The following is a 17,200-nucleotide window of genomic DNA, read 5'->3' on the forward strand; positions in this document are numbered from 1 at the left end:
TCATAAAGACTTTCATTTTTATTGTATACCTTGCCTAGGCCCATACCATGACGTCACTGGTTTCGCACGACACTACTTCGGTAGGAAATTTAATTACACTATGCCGTCGGAGCAACCGACTACCGGCGTGCCTAAAAAACGCAAAGATAAAGACAGGCAGCCTAGATCCAAGCCAGACTCCTAGGCCTCAGCTGGGCTGGTCGTCGGTTCTCCGGTTTTCAGTGAGGTGCCTACGCAGCCCCTGGCGACCTCAGAATTGCAACCCCAGACTGCTTTGGATTCTCAAGCAGAGAGTTGTAGGCCGACGCAGCCATTTTCTTTAGGCCCTACCGACAACATTGCAGGAGGAGAAGCCGGTGCTGTGGAAAAACCTTCGGTTACAGAAGATGTCTTCAGACAGACTACTCTCACCATAAAATCTTATGCTAAGCTTAAGACTCCTAAAACCAAAAAAGACTGCACTTCAGTCTTCAGTTCAAGGCCCCATGCCTAAGAAAACAGATGCTTAAAATGGCTGAAGATTTGATTTCTTTAATCAGGGGTTCCCAACCCCCCCCCCCTAGACAAGAGGAGGATTATGCCTCCTCTGATCAAGTGTCTATTTCTTCAGGCTCCTCTGAGGAACAGGATTACTCCTTTTCCCCCTTATGAAGATTCTGATGCTGAAGATTCCATTCCTCAGCTTCTCCCCCTGAAGACTATTCCTTTGGGGAAACCTAACATACCATGAGGGAACATTTCCACTGGGAAGGTCAGGACTACTCGGACTCAAAGAAAAGGCTCCGAGAGTTTCTTTTACTCCCCCAGCACAGACCACTTGCTATCCCTCCAGTTTTTAGACATTGTGGATGATGTTTACTTAGAATCTAGTCTAAATCCAGATTCTCTGCCTCCTGCTCCAGCCAAACCAGACAGATATTATAGAGTGCCTGACTCTCACAAATTCCTTTACAAAAGCCCTGTTGCTGACCCAGAGACAATCTCCCAGGGTCCCAAAGTGGCTAAGGCTTCTGTGGCTAAAAATCCTGTACCCTCTGAAAGGGACTCCAGAGCACTAGATAGGTGGGGGAAGAAGGTTTACACCTCAGCTACTCTAGCTATGAGAGCACTAAATTGTCAATTTCACATGCTGAAATACCAGCAATTCCTAATGTCTCAAATAAAACAAAGATGAGCACGCACCCTCAACAGTCTGAATTCAAGGAAATGCAGGATCTGTTGCATGCAGCTGAACAGGTGGGCAAACATACTTTACAATGTGGATTTGATTCCTTGGAAGCTTCCTGTAGTGCAGCTGTTACTGGGTCTGTTATACGTAGGCATGCTTGGTTAAAGGAATAAACTCTGCCTGATCATGTTAATGCAAAGTTACTAGATTCACCCTTACAGCAGGATGTCTTATTTGGAGTTAAAGCAGAAGAGGTTGTAAAGAAAATGGAGGATAAGGCAAACTCTATGCAGACTGTCAAAGATTTCTTACAGGTACAACCCCCACGCTTCAGCAGAAATTGGCCAACAAAAAATTGGTCCTTTCCAGCTTCTGACAGACCACAGAGGGGTAAATACAGATGCCCAAGGGGCAGAGGTCAAGCACAAATCCCTTACAAACCTCACCAATGGGGCACTGCAACACAGAAGGGATGAGAAGACAGGTCCCAAACTACTAGAAAACAAACACAATGACTTAAACCTCAAACTGCCAAGCAAAGCTCTCTTGGCAGCTCCCTTGGGAGGAAAATTAGCACTTTTTGCAGACAACTGGCGCATCATCACAAAGGATAAATGGGTCGTAGACATTATCTCACAAGGATACAGATTCCATTTCCACACCTTGCCAAGGATAAAAGGGATGCCAATCCTGCCACAAAATCAATGGGCAGAGGCACAAAAACAAATTACAGCTCTCATGGACATGAGAGCCATTCAACTGGTACCTACACAGGAGCAAAGCCAAGGATTTTACTCAAGGCTCTTTCTAGTCCCCAGAAAGGACAAGGCTTGGAGACTCATTCTGGACCTTTCGATTCTGAACACCTTCTTGCAAGTACCCAAATTCAAGATGCTAACACTATAGCAGCTTCTTCCCATGTTGGGCAAGAAAGCTTGGCTAGTAACGTTGGACCTCAAGGAGGCATACCTGCATGTCCCTATCAGGCAAAATTGCAGAAGATACCTCCATTTCATTGCAGGTTCAACCCATTACCAATTCTCTGCACTGCCCTTTGGCTTATCTACTGCGCCCAGGGTCTTCACAAAATGCCTGGCACCAGTAATTGCATACTGCAGACAAAGAGGAATTCAAATATACCCATACCTGGACGACTGCCTCATCCAAACAGAAAGCAAGGACATTCTCTTACAACATCTGGCTTTTGTAAAACACCTTCTAAGTTGCCTAGGGTACACAGTAAACAAAAAGAAATCAAAACTAGTGCCCTCACAAAAAACATTCCTGGGTGCCAGCTTGAATACAACGGCCCAGATGGCTTATCTGACGCCAGGCAAACAACTAACTCAAAATAATGGCAACAAAGACCCAACTCCCTGCAAGAAAAATTCTGCAGGCCTTGTGCTTCATGGCATCTTGCATACTACTAATACCATTTGCAAAACTGCATATGATGAAATTACAACGGTACCTGAAAAGCGTATGGACTCAACACAGCCACAGCTTGGAAACAATGATACCTCTCATTCCCTGCCTTCAACAGGAGTTTTTATGGTGGTCACAGGCATGTCACCTTGACAAGGGTCAGCCTTTCACCTTACCCCCAGCCAGGCAAACTATGACAACAGATGCATCGGACTATGCCTGGGGGGCACACATGGCAGGACAGTGCGTTCAAGGCATATGGACTGCAGATCAAAGAAATCTGCACATCAATCAAAAAGAAATGCTAGCTGTACAGAATGCTCTGACAGCCTTCAAGGACCTCTTACATCCAGGACAGCTTATAATAAGGACAGACAACACCACAGTAATGTGGTACATAAACAAGCAAGGGGGTACACACTCCTACCCTCTATGCAGGCAAGCAATGACCTTGTGGAACACAGCACTGGCTTACCAAGTTCAATTACAAGCTCAATTCTTGCCAGGAAAAAAGAACACATTTGCAGACTACCTAAGCAGGAACATCATGGATCCCCACGAGTGGAAACTGGATCCACAAGTATTTGCAATGATAACTCAAAAATGGGGACGCCCAGACAGAGACCTGTTTGCCAATCCCCAAAACTATCAGCTATCAAAATTTTGCACCAGGATATTTCACCATCAAGCTTGGAAAGTGGACGCACTCTCATTCAGTTGGAAAATGCTGACAGTGTATGCCTTTCCTCCATTGCCCCTTCTCACAAAGGTGCTGCTGAAAGTCAGGATGGAGACACCCCGAATGATACTCATTGCCCCAGACTGGCCACGCCAGCACTGGTACCCACTACTAAGGAACATGGCCCACAGCCCACCATGGATTTTACCACAAATTCCTCATCTGCTCACACAGCAAGACAGTCAGGTTCTACACAGCCAGCTCAAAACCTTAAATTTGGCTGCATGGCAAATCACCTAAGCAACCAGCCAGCTCCTCTTTCACAAGCTGTTATGGATGTCATTCTGGAGGCCAGGAGGCCCAGCACCAGGAAAGCCTACTCAGACAAATGGAAAAGGATTTTGCGCCTGGAACCAAGCTAAAGGCCAAAATACCCTTGAGCCGGACATACCTCAGATTCTACAATATTTAAGTGAGATGTTGCACAGAGGACTTTCTTTTTCATCTATTAAAATCCACGCCTTAGCTATTTCAGCTCACTGCAACACGGATCCTCCCTTATTTTCACATCCACTTCTAAGGCAGTACCTCAGAGGGGCCAAAAACATTAGGCCTCCCAGGACAGCACCAACACCAACTTGGGACCTCAACTTTGTTCTGGAAAAAACTTACGCTGCCACCTTTTGAGCCAGCTTTCTCAGCTGATTTAAAGTTTATATCATGGAAGACTGCCCTGCTGCTAGCAATTACTTCAGCCAGAAGAGTCTCAGAGCTACAGGCACTAATGGCAGTAGAACCTTTCCTCATTTTTCATCAAGACAGAGTTTCTCTACGAACTAACCCCTCCTTTATGCCAAAGGTGGTATCCAGTGTGGCTCTAAATCAAACCATCCATTTACCCACCTTCTTCCCAAATCCACAGAACAAAGGAGAAAGACTCCTACACTCCTTGGACATTCACAGGCAACTATGTTACTACTTGGATAAAACTAAGGTTTTCAGTAAATCTGACAAGCTTTTTGTATCCTATTTTACAGCATCACAAGGAAAGGCTATCTCAAAACAGACCATTTCCAAATGGATAGGACATTGCATACGTTTTTGCTACACCCATCATGGAAAACCAGTTCCTGCTAGCATAAGGCCCCATTCCACCATGGCAGCAGCTACATCTACAGCCTTCCTCAGGGGGGTGCCAACTAAGGATATTCTGGAAGCTGCAACTTGGTGTTCAGTACACACCTTCACCAAACACTATCACTTACCAACTATCACTTACCACTTTACTCTAAGTCTAGAGCTGCCTTCGCCACTGCAGTTTTGCAGGGCCTTCTAGCCTCCTCTAACTCTGACTCCACCTCCCATCCTTAGCTTTGGGATTCAACCCAAGTGTGATGACTGCAGTAGGGTAACACAGTGAACATAGTACAGTTTTGTACCTACCATAAATGTAGATGTTTGAGTGTATACCCTGCTGCAGTCCAGGTTACCCTCCCTCCATCCCCTCTGACCTAACGGAAACCTTTCAATACCTTAAAATCTGATGCAACCTTTGTGGTGTATTTGCTTATAGCTGGAGGGATGTTTTTTGTTTGTGCTAAACTTTTATTATTGGTACTATCTACTGACCACCTTTTGAGGGGGGCACCTGACATCTGGGGCAAGAAAAACTGAAGAAAATGGCGTTGGATGCCTCTTATATATACCGCTGGCGCACTGACGTCAGGGAAGAAGCGACAGCAACCAACGCCGGACCAAGACTTTGGAATTCAGGCCGACTGCGGGACCGCCTGACGACAGGATAATCCAAGTGTGATGACTGCAGCAGGGTATACACTCGAACATCTACATTTATGGTAGGTACAAAACTGTACTTTATCTGGAAACACTGTATGCCATGAGACAGAAACTAAAGTCTTAATTACCCAAGCTCATGCTTTAATAGGTGCCGGTCTCTCCTTTATGAACCAAGTCTTGTGCACTGTTCAGTATGAATTCTCCAAACACTGTAGTCCATTTACTAAGGTCTTACTAGATGTTCACAATATCTGAAATACTGTCTCCATTAACAGTTCTGATAAACAATTCAAGTTGCTGTACATTATTCTGATTGTCCTGAGGAACATAAACTGACGCTCTAGATGACCTGTTTTCTGTACTCCCGCTCTAGACATCCTCTCTGAAGTAACAGGTTGAATAAACTTACTAACCTTAACTGCCCTGCTATCCTGAACACAGCATATTATATTCTCCTTTTTCAGTAATTTTCCTCTGACTATATCCACCCCCTAATCCTTGATCCTTGGGCTATGTCTTGTTTTTAGCTTAATTTATCTCTCGATTCTTTCCTTGAGAAAAGAATACAACACATACTCTGCAATCTTCCCTTAACAAATTATTTCAGCACGGTCAATGTTCAGTGAAAGATTCTTTGTTTCATTTATGCATACATTTTAGAAAGCAGAAACACCATTTCTACCTTATTTCGTTCTTTTAGCCTGTCTGTAAAATGAAAAACCCTGATCTAACAAATATACATAAAGGATTGGTCAAACAGGGCAATGCACTTGTGCTTCTCCACCTATAAATCATCGGAGGAAGAATCCCACACCTTTTCCTTGCAAACTGTAGGTCTTTTTATGACCCAGAAATCCCATAACGTGTATTTAAGCTTGGTAGAAACACTTGTCAACAAACCCATTGCCATATTCATAGGCGACTTTAATTACTCCACTATTAACTAGGAATCGTATAAAATGACAAACATTCAGGCACAGAGATTGTTTTTTTTTTTTTTTTTTAACACGTCAGTACACTGACCAGGGGGGTGCAAACGTTCTGAATCTGGTCCTCACTAATATGAGAGAGTGTTGAACTCCCCATAGTGTAATGTCCCTTCTTATGTCAGACTAAAGAACTGTCTCCTTTTGAAGTAAAATTAAAACCCAAAACCCCAGCTAACACTGGCATATTCAGGAGCAGTCCCAAGGCTAACTTCTTACTATCAACTGATAACCTGGCAAAATTTCAAGCCTACCTGTAAACTGAGAATACTGCTGCCTGTACACAGACCAGGGGGGTGCAAACGTTCTGAATCTGGTCCTCACTAATATGAGAGAGTGTTGAACTCCCCATAGTGTAATTGTCCCTTCTTATGTCAGACTAAAGAACTGTCTCCTTTTGAAGTAAAATTAAAACCCAAAACCCCAGCTAACACTGGCATATTCAGGAGCAGTCCCAAGGCTAACTTCTTACTATCAACTGATAACCTGGCAAAATTTCAAGCCTACCTGTAAACTGAGAATACTGCTGCCTATGCAGAAATGTTAAGAGAAAATATATGCAAAGATGTATTGCTGCATAGATGCAGCTGTACTCGCAAGGAATAAGTAAACTAACTCAGAAAGTAATCCACCCTGGTGAAATCGTAACTTCAGTAGGCTGTACGATGAAATTAAGAAAATTATGGCAAAAACTAGGAGATGTAGTACCCTGTGTATGTGCTCTCCAACATACTAAATGAGCAGCTCCAAGGACAAAGTCTGCCAACTCAAATCTGAGGTAAATTTGGCCTCCCAGGCAAAGGATAACCACAAGGCATTCATTAGATATGTCTACAACCTCAAAGACAATACAAAAGTGTGTGCAGAGCTCATGTAAATGGAGCCATCTGTACTCTGGCAAATGTGTATAGCAAACCAACTGGCACACAGATTTCAACTGTAACACCCAGCCTCCCCTCTGGAAAAAAACATTTCAGGTACTTGGTGCTCACTCTCCAAGGCTGAGAACACTGAGTTGATGGTCCCTGACAGTCTTACAGACAGGTCATATTTCATGCCTTTTAGAAATCAATTCAGGCCCTCTGGAATCACTATGTAACCATAGCCTCCTAACAGGCGTTGTGCCTCACTAGTGAAAGACAATCGTCCGTCTGCACAAAGGTGAGCCATCTGCAGACCCTTAAAGTCTCACTAGTCTCCTGTGCAAAGCCACGGAAAGAAAATTAATCCTGAAAATGATCAATAATGACATACAAAACCTCTGGACACTGGACCCAACCCAGTTTGGTTTTGTCAAGGGCAGATTATGCCTACTCCATCTAATGAACTTCTTTGAGAAGGTCACCAAAGTTATGGATGAGGGCAGAACAGTTTATACTCCCTAGCTTGACCTGGCTAAGGCATTTGACGCACTATTTCACTTGGGCATTGTTGACAAACTCTTACTTTGTGGATAGCCTGGTGGCTCACAGATGGGGACCCAGGAAGTTAGAATTGGGATATCCACTTCTACAAAAGAGGTCAGTCACCTAGTGGAGTCTGTATCAGTCCTGGGACCACTCCTTTTTGGCATCTACTTCTCTGAAGTAAAGTCCAATGTCAAAGGCCTTTGGCTGACCAGATTTGCAGTTGATTGCAAATTAGGAGCAGTAGTAGTAGAATCCCCCCCCCCCACCAATACTATGTTCTCTAAGAAGGCTACACTTATGAATAACTGGTGTCAGAGCCATGGACTAAAACTAAATGCCAAGAAATGCATAATAGTTTTCTTTGGGAAGTCTGCCATCTCTCCCTGGTAACTGTCATACTGACAGAGCACCCCTAAGAGTCGTCACAATAGCCTGTTGTAAAGACTTAAAACGTTGCCTGTGATATAAATAGGATCTGCTGGAGAGGGTAGTACGAATCCCAGAGAACCCTTTCTCTGGAACAGGCTCCCTATCCATGTGAAGCTGAGTTACTCGCTAACAGTTTTTCAAGTGCAACTTGGACAATTGGATGGGGAATAGGACATTCATCTCAAGTTTGGTATTTTGTCTGTAATGCATAAAGGCAGCCTGTAAATGGTTCTCCCAGGCCTCTGTTTGTAAATGTTTCTCTGTCTCTCAAACCCATGTTTACGATCATAAACGGTGCCAGAACGTCAGATTTGGGAAGCACGGCTAGGCTTAAAAAGGCCCGGTGGTCATCCAGTGTGGTACACACCTATGGTTGAAAACACTAGAGTTGATGCTTTTAGCTTCTAAAAAGGTATGTTATGTTGTCCCTCTCTTCTGGGTCCTGTCCTTTTTAGCATCCTTTATGAAAGTAGATGACAAAGGTGTGTGTGTGTTTCTGTAAAGTAGGTGCTGCTATTGAGTCCTCCATGGGCACTCTTTGTACTCTTGAGGGGCTTTGTGAACCATCCCATTATGTACTGACCATAGCCTAAAAATGTAGAGCATTTGGGGGAAATGAGGCTAATCCTACTGATTTGTGTAAACTGGACCCAGTGAAAGAATAATACCTTCCATCAACCATGAACTTTCGATGGATCATTGTCGTCGACTGCATTTTTATACCAGAGGATTGGCATATTGCTTGAAAGTTGGTTCAAGGTGATGAGGTCACAACCTAATGTTTACATTGCTGGGTGACTAAACCTCAGGCTTGGTTTTATTTTATAAATCCTGCTTGCCCTGTTACCAAGTGTATGATCTTCCAGGTCCAAGCATGAAAAAATAAGATATATATATATATATACACACATACATATATATATATATATATATATATATATATATATATATATATATATATATATATATATACATACACACATATACATATATACATACACACATATACATATATATATATATATATATATATATATACATACATACACACACACACACACACACACACACATATATATATATATATATATATATATATATATATATATATATATTTATTTATTTATTTATTTCCAGGTTATGATATATCCTCAATCCTGATGATGACAACACTAGCTTCAAAGACCAAAGTCTTTATTGCAACATAACTCTTGGAGAGTGCTCTTCACCCCCCCCCCCCCAATAAAAAAAATCTGCTTGTGCATCAAAATGTCCTCTCATGGTAAGCAGTGCTATACCTTTGTCTCCAAGTTTTATCTTGGCTGTTGGATGAGTACCCACAAGGTTTACTGCTGTGATTTTTAAGGATTATGCCTTTTGGTCAGTCTGCCCACTGAACTCTCTAGGTTGCATTGCTAGGCTGTGTGTGGTCACACAGGCTTTACCTGCTGGTTGAGAACATCTTGGAGATGTCTAAAACACTGGATAGCTAGGAGAATGGACATTTTTTGGAAGTTCAAATGGAAAATATTGGTGTAGTTGAGCACAGGTGTAACAAACTTGGATTCACATAGTTTTATGTGAATGGGAGGCTTGATTGTAACTTGATATGTTTGCTTAACTGTTTTATAAAGGGCATAACTGCATGTGAGGTAATAGGCAAATGTACATCTGTATTGGATGGCAGCCCTTCTGCAGTAGGGTATTAATATCGCCCTGTAAAGAACTCTCCCATTTCCCAGTAGCATATTGAGCTGCCATGAAGCATGGATTGAAAAAACAGGGACACTATAGGTCATACTCACTAAATGTGGTTTTGCTGTTTTGCAAGCATTAAGTAGATCAGCTAGTGAAGTATGTGCAGCAGCAGTGAAAGAACTGTTGAACTCTTCCTACCCCCACCCCCATTAAGTGTGGCTTAAAAAGCCACACTCGTCAATGAGGGGAAAATGTAATACAAGTGTCTGTGTGGAAAAAGACAAGACAGTGAGACTGCTTACCTCTTAAGGTTATTGCCCAATAATTTTGGACAAAGTCTGCAACAATGGGTGACTCGCCTAAACTTGGACAAGTTTTTAAATAGGCGAGTACTAGGCTCACTACTCCTGAAGGACCATTTTTACATCAAGCCAGTAATGTGAGATTAGAATCAAGCTCCATACTTGTCTCTATGAGTTGATGACCTTGATTGTTATGCTGAATCCAGCAAGCAAGAGGTTGTTCAGCTCAACATTCTGAAGAGTAAGAAGTATGAAACTCTGCCATTGACTGATTGTCCTTGTTGATTTACCAGAAAATCATATTTTATAAGGAACATTGCAAAAACACAAGTCAAAATCATTCATTTTTGCAAAATCATGGACCGCTAAGGGTCAAGGAAGGGGTTGTAATAATGCCTTGCATTGCATGAATTTTTATTCATTTCTCACAATGAAATAACTAAGGTGTGAATTCAGTCCAAGTGGCTGTAATTGCTGAGCATATTTTTCTTTGCATACGAGTCTCTTAGCCCCTGTAGATGTGTAGACCTTTTAAATACTTCAGTTACTGTACATTAAATATTTTCATTTTAAATGTAGAATGCACTCCCAACAGTAATTGCATAAGATCAGCCGCTTTAAAACATTACAGAAAGCATTTTGCATCAAAAGTAATGTATAACAGACCATTGTCTGTCAGTAATGTCCTCCAGGGTGTCTGTTATAGGGGAAGTAATGGCCCTTCCAGTAGTGGAGAGGCCCTCCACATTCAGTGTCAGGCCTCACAGTACCTCTGGGCTGTCCATTATCTCTCCAGTAACGTTCACTCTGTTGGACATTACTGCTTGCTTGTTGCACGGTTGTTGGGAGCTATGGGAAATGTTCCACTTGCAGGTTGGAAGTTTAGTAGATTAAGGCTGTAGGAGCACTTTAAAGTGAAGAAAATCTGAGAGGAGTGGAGTTTGCATTTAAATGTGTTTTGCCCAGATACACATTTAAGTTATTTTAGAATACTTGCATAGAAGTGTCTTCACAAACGTCTCTTGTGCCACTGCAGTAGTGGAATATGCTCTGAATGGCAACACTTTATTTCAGGTGCAAATAGGATGTGTTGGGCACATCAAAACACGTGGGGGGGGGGTCTTTCTTTGGTAGCATTTAAATTGTGATTGGCAGATTTAGTCATTTTATTTTGATTAAAAAAAAGTTACGTAAAAAAAGGACAATGTTGTTGTTTGTCTTTCAGCTTTTCCCGGTTAGGGGTCGCCACAGCAGAACTCCAGTCTGCTAATGATTGGTAGTAGATTTTCACGAACGCCGAGGTGCCAGCTCGACGTTCAACCTTCAACGAAGGCACGCCCATTTACGCATGTCTTTCAAAGGCCCACCCAGCCGTGGGGAGGACATTGCAGACTCCACACAGAAGGCACTCCCCACACTCCAGCCGAGAATCGAACAGGAGAACCTCTTTTTAAAGGACAATGCAACGTTTTTTTTATTAACTGCTTTCTTAGCTGCTAACACCCATGGAAAACTGAGCATGCTAATACAGATATGGTAGATTAACTAGAATTATAAACTTAATTACAAAGAGAAACACTTGGCAGATTTTCTAAGTGGTTACCTTTTGGAATTTTTGTCATTGAAGTTGATTAGCATTATGGATGGGATAGTTACTGAGATCAGTAGATACTTCTGGGTGAAACCTTACCTTCCAACATATCCTCCACTACCTCCTTGCCCCCCTTTAAAAAAGGTATTGAAGAATCACCTTAATTCATGGCTCTAACTGTACCTCTCTTGGATAATACAAACACTCGCTATTCTTTCTGATTTATCGACCTCCTTATGGTTACCTCCTTATTGAAATGTGTTTTACATAACTCTTATGCTAATATTGTGTATAGTTACTAATCAAGGTTATTGTGCATTTGTTTCATTTGTGACTGACTGCAGTTAACTTGTCTTTCTTCATATTCTGTTTTGCAAGTACTGTGATATATTGTAAATTTCCTCTTCTGTGCGACCTCTCCATTATGATTATGTATTTTGTAGTATGGATATTTTTTCTCATTGTCACTTGTGGAGGAGCTTTTCTCCCAGAGCCTCTGCTGAAAAAGGGCAGACGTCCAGAAGGACTTTCCTGGTAAATGTAAAATCTTTATGGAAAAGCTTTTTATTAGTAATATTTCTGTAAAATAAGTGAACCCCTGTTGCAGTACAGTTGAGACATGATTTCAAAATGATGTAATGAAAATACATTTGGGTATATTAGGTGTGAATTAATTAGGGGAAGTAAAATTGCATTTTTTTTAAATGGTGGTCAACTTTGACTCCAAATAATGGAAGGTGTCAGAGCAGCAGTTTAGTACTGTTAACATAACTTTTCCCCTTGTTTTCATGTTGAGCAAATAGTGTGTGTATGGCAGGGGTTTGGGGCATTGAAAGGGGAAAAATGGTGTTCAGTCAGTAAGCAGTCGTGTGTTTGTTTTTTTTTCCCTTCCTTCTCCCTTGTTCTCTGATCTTGGCCAGTAGCTCCCCTTTCTGAACCCAATGACTGTCTTTGTCTTTTCCTTCTGCTTAGTCCAAGGATAAGCATTTTCTAATAGAACAGAAGTCCCCACAGTCTACTCCATTCCCCATCCTGGGTGGTGGTGGTGATGCTTGTGGCCTTAACAGATGCTGTCTGATTGGGAAGAGATCTGTATGTTCCTAGACATGTCTGCCTGCCTAATTCAGTGTTGCTCGCATCTCAACTGTCTGAGCTGTCCCAGCTCGTATCTGTATGTTACTAATATGGTAAGCCTAGCAGCTAGCATCCTATGGCAGGTTTGTGGAGATGTCAGCTGTTGTCCATCATCTTTACCAGTCTCTCCAGAGCTCATGCTGCTGGCTAAGTACTGGTTTCTTAGTGCTTCATCCTTCTACACCAGTGGACTGGTTTGTTAGCAGTTGCTTTTAACTGTTTATCTAGTGATCTAATAGAAAAACACTTGTTGTGGATAAATTGTGAGTACACCAAGTTTTATGGTATTCTTGGGAGAAATGGAAGACAACTAAAGTACAAGTAAGGACCCCAGCCTTGTGTGATCATCTGCTTACTGTTTCAGAAAGTAAATGCTTAAATTTAAAAATAATAAAGGAACAGAATGTTTAAATGTAAGATTACTGAATAGAAACTCTTTAGTTTGATCTGCTGAGTTTTTTTTTTTTGTTTTTTTCTTCCAGACATGTCCTGTCGATCTCGCTTAGCAACTTTGAATGAAAAGTTGACTGCTCTAGAGAGGAGAATTGAGTATATAGAAGCCAGAGTAAGTATTCAAACATTTTTAATGAGACATTTGACTGCCCATGAAAGAAGGCCTAGATTTTTTTTATTTCTGGTACAGATGATCATTTGAAGGTTTGGGGAATGTGGAAACTAGTCTGCCAAGCCATTACTGTCTCTCCCTTTGTGGAGGATGGTGACTAGTTGTGCTCTGTTATTCCCTCGGCAGAGGGACTCTAACACACTGTTGCTGGCTGATATTCTTTTACTCTGCATTCAAATTGTTCCGTTTTTTCCCAAACCATGGTCAAGGGCATGTTTGGAGCAGAACTGGTCTAAAGACATCTGCCCTAAGAAGCTGAACAAAAACTGTATTTATTTATCCAGTGGTATCCCCAGATTCCAGATGCCTTGCATCAGTGTAGGAAATGCAAAAGTTCTAGGTGACAGGCTTTTATACAGCTTTGGACAGACTAGGGAGAGAGGTGCTATGATGTAAAAGTAAGCTATGATACAGAAAGGAATTGTTATATAGTGAGATGTATTATGTGACTTTGAACTAAAGTAATGTACCTGTGAGCACTCTAAATAGCTGACGTTTTTGTCTGAATTGGCATAATATGTTTATCTCTTCCATAAACTGGAGCAAAGCAAGCATTTATATTGATTTGTACTACCACAAGATTATTTTAGAGCATATTTACAGATGTCCTTCAAGGATGCATCTGCAGTCCTAACATATGGGTTGTCCTGCCTCAGGCAGCCCTTCGGTCGGCCGGATTCCAAAGTCTGGGTCTGGCCTCGGCTGATGTCGCACTTCACCCGACGTCATAGCTGCTGTTTATTGGGTATAAAGGCATCAGCCGACGCCATTTTCCCCAGTCTTTCTTGCCGCGTGGTGCCCGAAGCAGAAGCTGTTCGCAAGTGCCGGTCGGTCAAATCCAGAGATTTCTACTACCGAAGACTTCTAAAAAGCTAAGTACCCCGTTGGGGACTCTTTCTTGCCTCAGCCGATGTCAGAAAAAGTAAATAATTGTTTAACTTGTGGGAAACAAATACCTCATAAGGATTTCCACTCTTACTGCCTTCCTTGCTTAGGCCCAGACCACGACGTATCAGCTTGTCTAGCCTGTGCTTCCTTCAACCGACAAACGCTTAGACGTCGGTCAGAGTTTGCAGAGGAGTTTTTTGGTCCCGCTTTTGCTTACAAAATGCCATCGGAGACTCCGACTACACAAATAGCTAAAAAGCGCAAGGAAAAGGACCGACACTCGCGGTCCGCAGTTTCGGCTGAAACCGCAGTTAGGCCAACCACGAGTATCTCGGTTTCGGCTGAAACAGAGTCCTCGGTTCTTCCTTCGGCCGAAAGCATGCCTCCTATAGCCGAGGCCTCACAGACAATGGTTGAATCTGCTACTGATATTACTGCTACAGAAGCAGGCTCCCAGGATTTGTCGGATACTATTCCTTTAGACATATCTACCCCTGCACGTGGGGCTGCTAGACCCCCTGCTTCTATGTTCATCAAGGCTTTTGCCAGGGCTAAAGCAGCTAAATCTTCTAAGGCCTTACCTGCTAAAACTACCCCACATAGGCCTACCTCTAGTTCACAAATACTCAGCCTGGCTGAGGATCTCATTTCTTTGATCAGGGATCACAACCTCACCCAGACAGGGCCTCTCAGCCCCCTTCAGATAAGAGGCCTAGGACTGAACCCCCGGAACCTGTCTCTACAGACTATTCCTCGGAGGACTCGGACATTACTGACCCTCAGGAAGGCCCATATTCTCCTTATGAGGATTCTGATGCAGAAGACTCCATTCCTTCTGCTTCTCCTCCTGAGGAATTTTCTTTTGGGGAAACCTTACATGCTATGAGGGAGCATTTCCAATGGCAGGGCCAGGATTTTTCAGATTCAAGGAAAAGGCTAAGGACCTTCTTACACTTACCACAGCATAGGCCTTTAGCCATTCCTCCAGTACTAACAGTAGTTGACGATGCATTTAATGATGCCTGTACTGCTCCTGATTCTCTTCCTCCAGCCCCTGCCAAGCCTGACAGATATTACAGGGTCCCGGACACACACTACCATTTGTATAAGGCTCCTGTTGCAGATCCAGAAACCATTTCACAGGGCCCGAAAGGTGTGGCAGCTGCTTCTGCCAAAACCCTCTTCCCTCTGATAGGGAATCTAGAGCATTAGAGATGGGGTAAAAAGGTTTATACTTCTGCTGTTCTTTCGGCTAGGGCCTTAAACTGTCAATTTCACATGATTCAGTATCAGGAATTTTTGTTAGACCAGCTAAATAAAAAACTTTCCTCTCCTGAACCTATAGACCGCAAGTCTCTTCAGGATTTGGTACATAACTCTCAGCAGGTCAGTAACCATTTCTTAAAATGTGGCTATGATGCACTGGAGGCTTCCTTTAGATCAGCTATGACTGGAACAGTGATTCGAAGACATGCATGGTTAAAAGAACAGTCCTTACCAGATCATGTTAAATCAAAACTCCTAGATGCTCCCATGGAGAAACAAAGTTTGTTTGGCTCCCCTGCACAGGAGGTTCTGAAGAAGGTGGAAGAAAAAGCAAAATCTGTCCAAACAGTCAAGGATTTCTTACAGGTCCAACCTCCGAGGTTTAGCAGAAATTGGCCTTCGAAGAATTGGTCCTTTCCAGCTAACTCTAGAGCACAGAGAGGCAGAAATAGACGCCCAAGAGGCAGAAATCAAGCTAGGGGTGCCTACAGGGGACGTCAGTGGCAACCTACCAACCAGAGAAGTACTGTGGTGGACAGATTCAACTACAACCACTTCCACTGGACAAACACAATGACTTGGCTCTGATACCGCTTACCAGGGAACAACTGGAAGCTCCCTTGGGCAGAAAGCTAGCCTTATTTTCAGACAACTGGCATTACATTACAGGAGACAAATGGACTTTGCAAACAATAGACAAGGGCTACAGGTTTCACTTCCACACTCTACCAAAAAAGAGGGGAATGCCAAACCTACCACCAAGCCAAAAAACAGATGCTCTAAAACAAATCAACAACTTACTAGAGATAAGAGCTATAGAAAAGATGCCACCTATGGAACAAGGCCAAGGTTTTTACTCCAGGCTTTTCCTGGTACCAAGAAAAGAAAATCAATGGAGACCTATTCTCGACTTGTCCGCACTGAACACATACCTCATTGTTCCAAAATTCAAAATGCTGGCCCTCCAGCAGCTTCTTCCCATGCTGGGCAAGGAGTCTTGGCTGGTGACTCTAGATCTCAAGGAGGCATACCTGCACGTCCCTATACGACCAGATTGCAGAAGATACCTCAGATTTCTTGCAGATTCAGAGCATTATCAATTCTCAGCATTGCCCTTTGGCTTATCTACTGCGCCCAGAGTATTCACGAAATGCCTGGCATCAGTAATTGCTCATTGCAGGCTCCAGGGAATTCAGATTTACCCATACCTGGACGACTGCCTATTACAAGCGGACAACAAGGCACAATTAACAAAAGATTTGAAAAATGTCATACAACTGTTGCAAGCCTTGGGATACACAGTCAACATGCAGAAGTCAAGACTAGTACCTTCCCAAAGGATAACTTTCTTGGGGGCAGATCTGGACACATCAACTCAGATGGCCTTTCTCACAGAAGAAAAACAAAAGCAACTACCAGGCTATTTTCATGTCATTAACAAAACAAACTCAGCTTACTGCAAGGAAAGTCTTGCAAGCCCTGGGTTACATGGCATCCTGCATAATATTGATTCCGCATGCCAGGCTACATATGAGAAAGTTACAATGGCACCTAAGGAATGTATGGTCTCAACACCAGCACAGTCTAGAAAACCAGATTCCAATAATTCCATGCCTGAAGCAAGAATTCCTGTGGTGGGCTCAGGCCTGCCAGTTGAACAGAGGCTTGCCTTTCCACAAACCACAGCCAAGCCAGACCATCACCACGGACGCCTCAGACCTAGGATGGGGGGCTCACATGGTGGACAAGTGTATACAAGGCCTATGGACCCAAGACCAGCTGAATCTACACATAAATCTAAAG

General features: G+C 42.8%; 1 protein-coding gene across 1 annotated transcript in view; it reads left to right on the forward strand.

Moving 5' to 3' along the window:
• Window positions 1-17,200, forward strand: part of BRK1 (BRICK1 subunit of SCAR/WAVE actin nucleating complex) — a 155,436-nt gene that overhangs the window by 89,038 nt on the left and 49,198 nt on the right. Inside the window, exon 2 of the mRNA XM_044077599.1 lies at window positions 13,101-13,183. Coding sequence (XP_043933534.1) covers window positions 13,101-13,183 — 83 coding nt within the window. The remainder of the gene's footprint in view (window positions 1-13,100; window positions 13,184-17,200) is intronic.

Source organism: Protopterus annectens, chromosome 7.part0, assembly GCF_019279795.1.
Source record: "Protopterus annectens isolate FY-2018-M chromosome 7.part0, PAN1.0, whole genome shotgun sequence".
Taxonomy (NCBI): Eukaryota; Metazoa; Chordata; order Ceratodontiformes; family Protopteridae; genus Protopterus; species Protopterus annectens.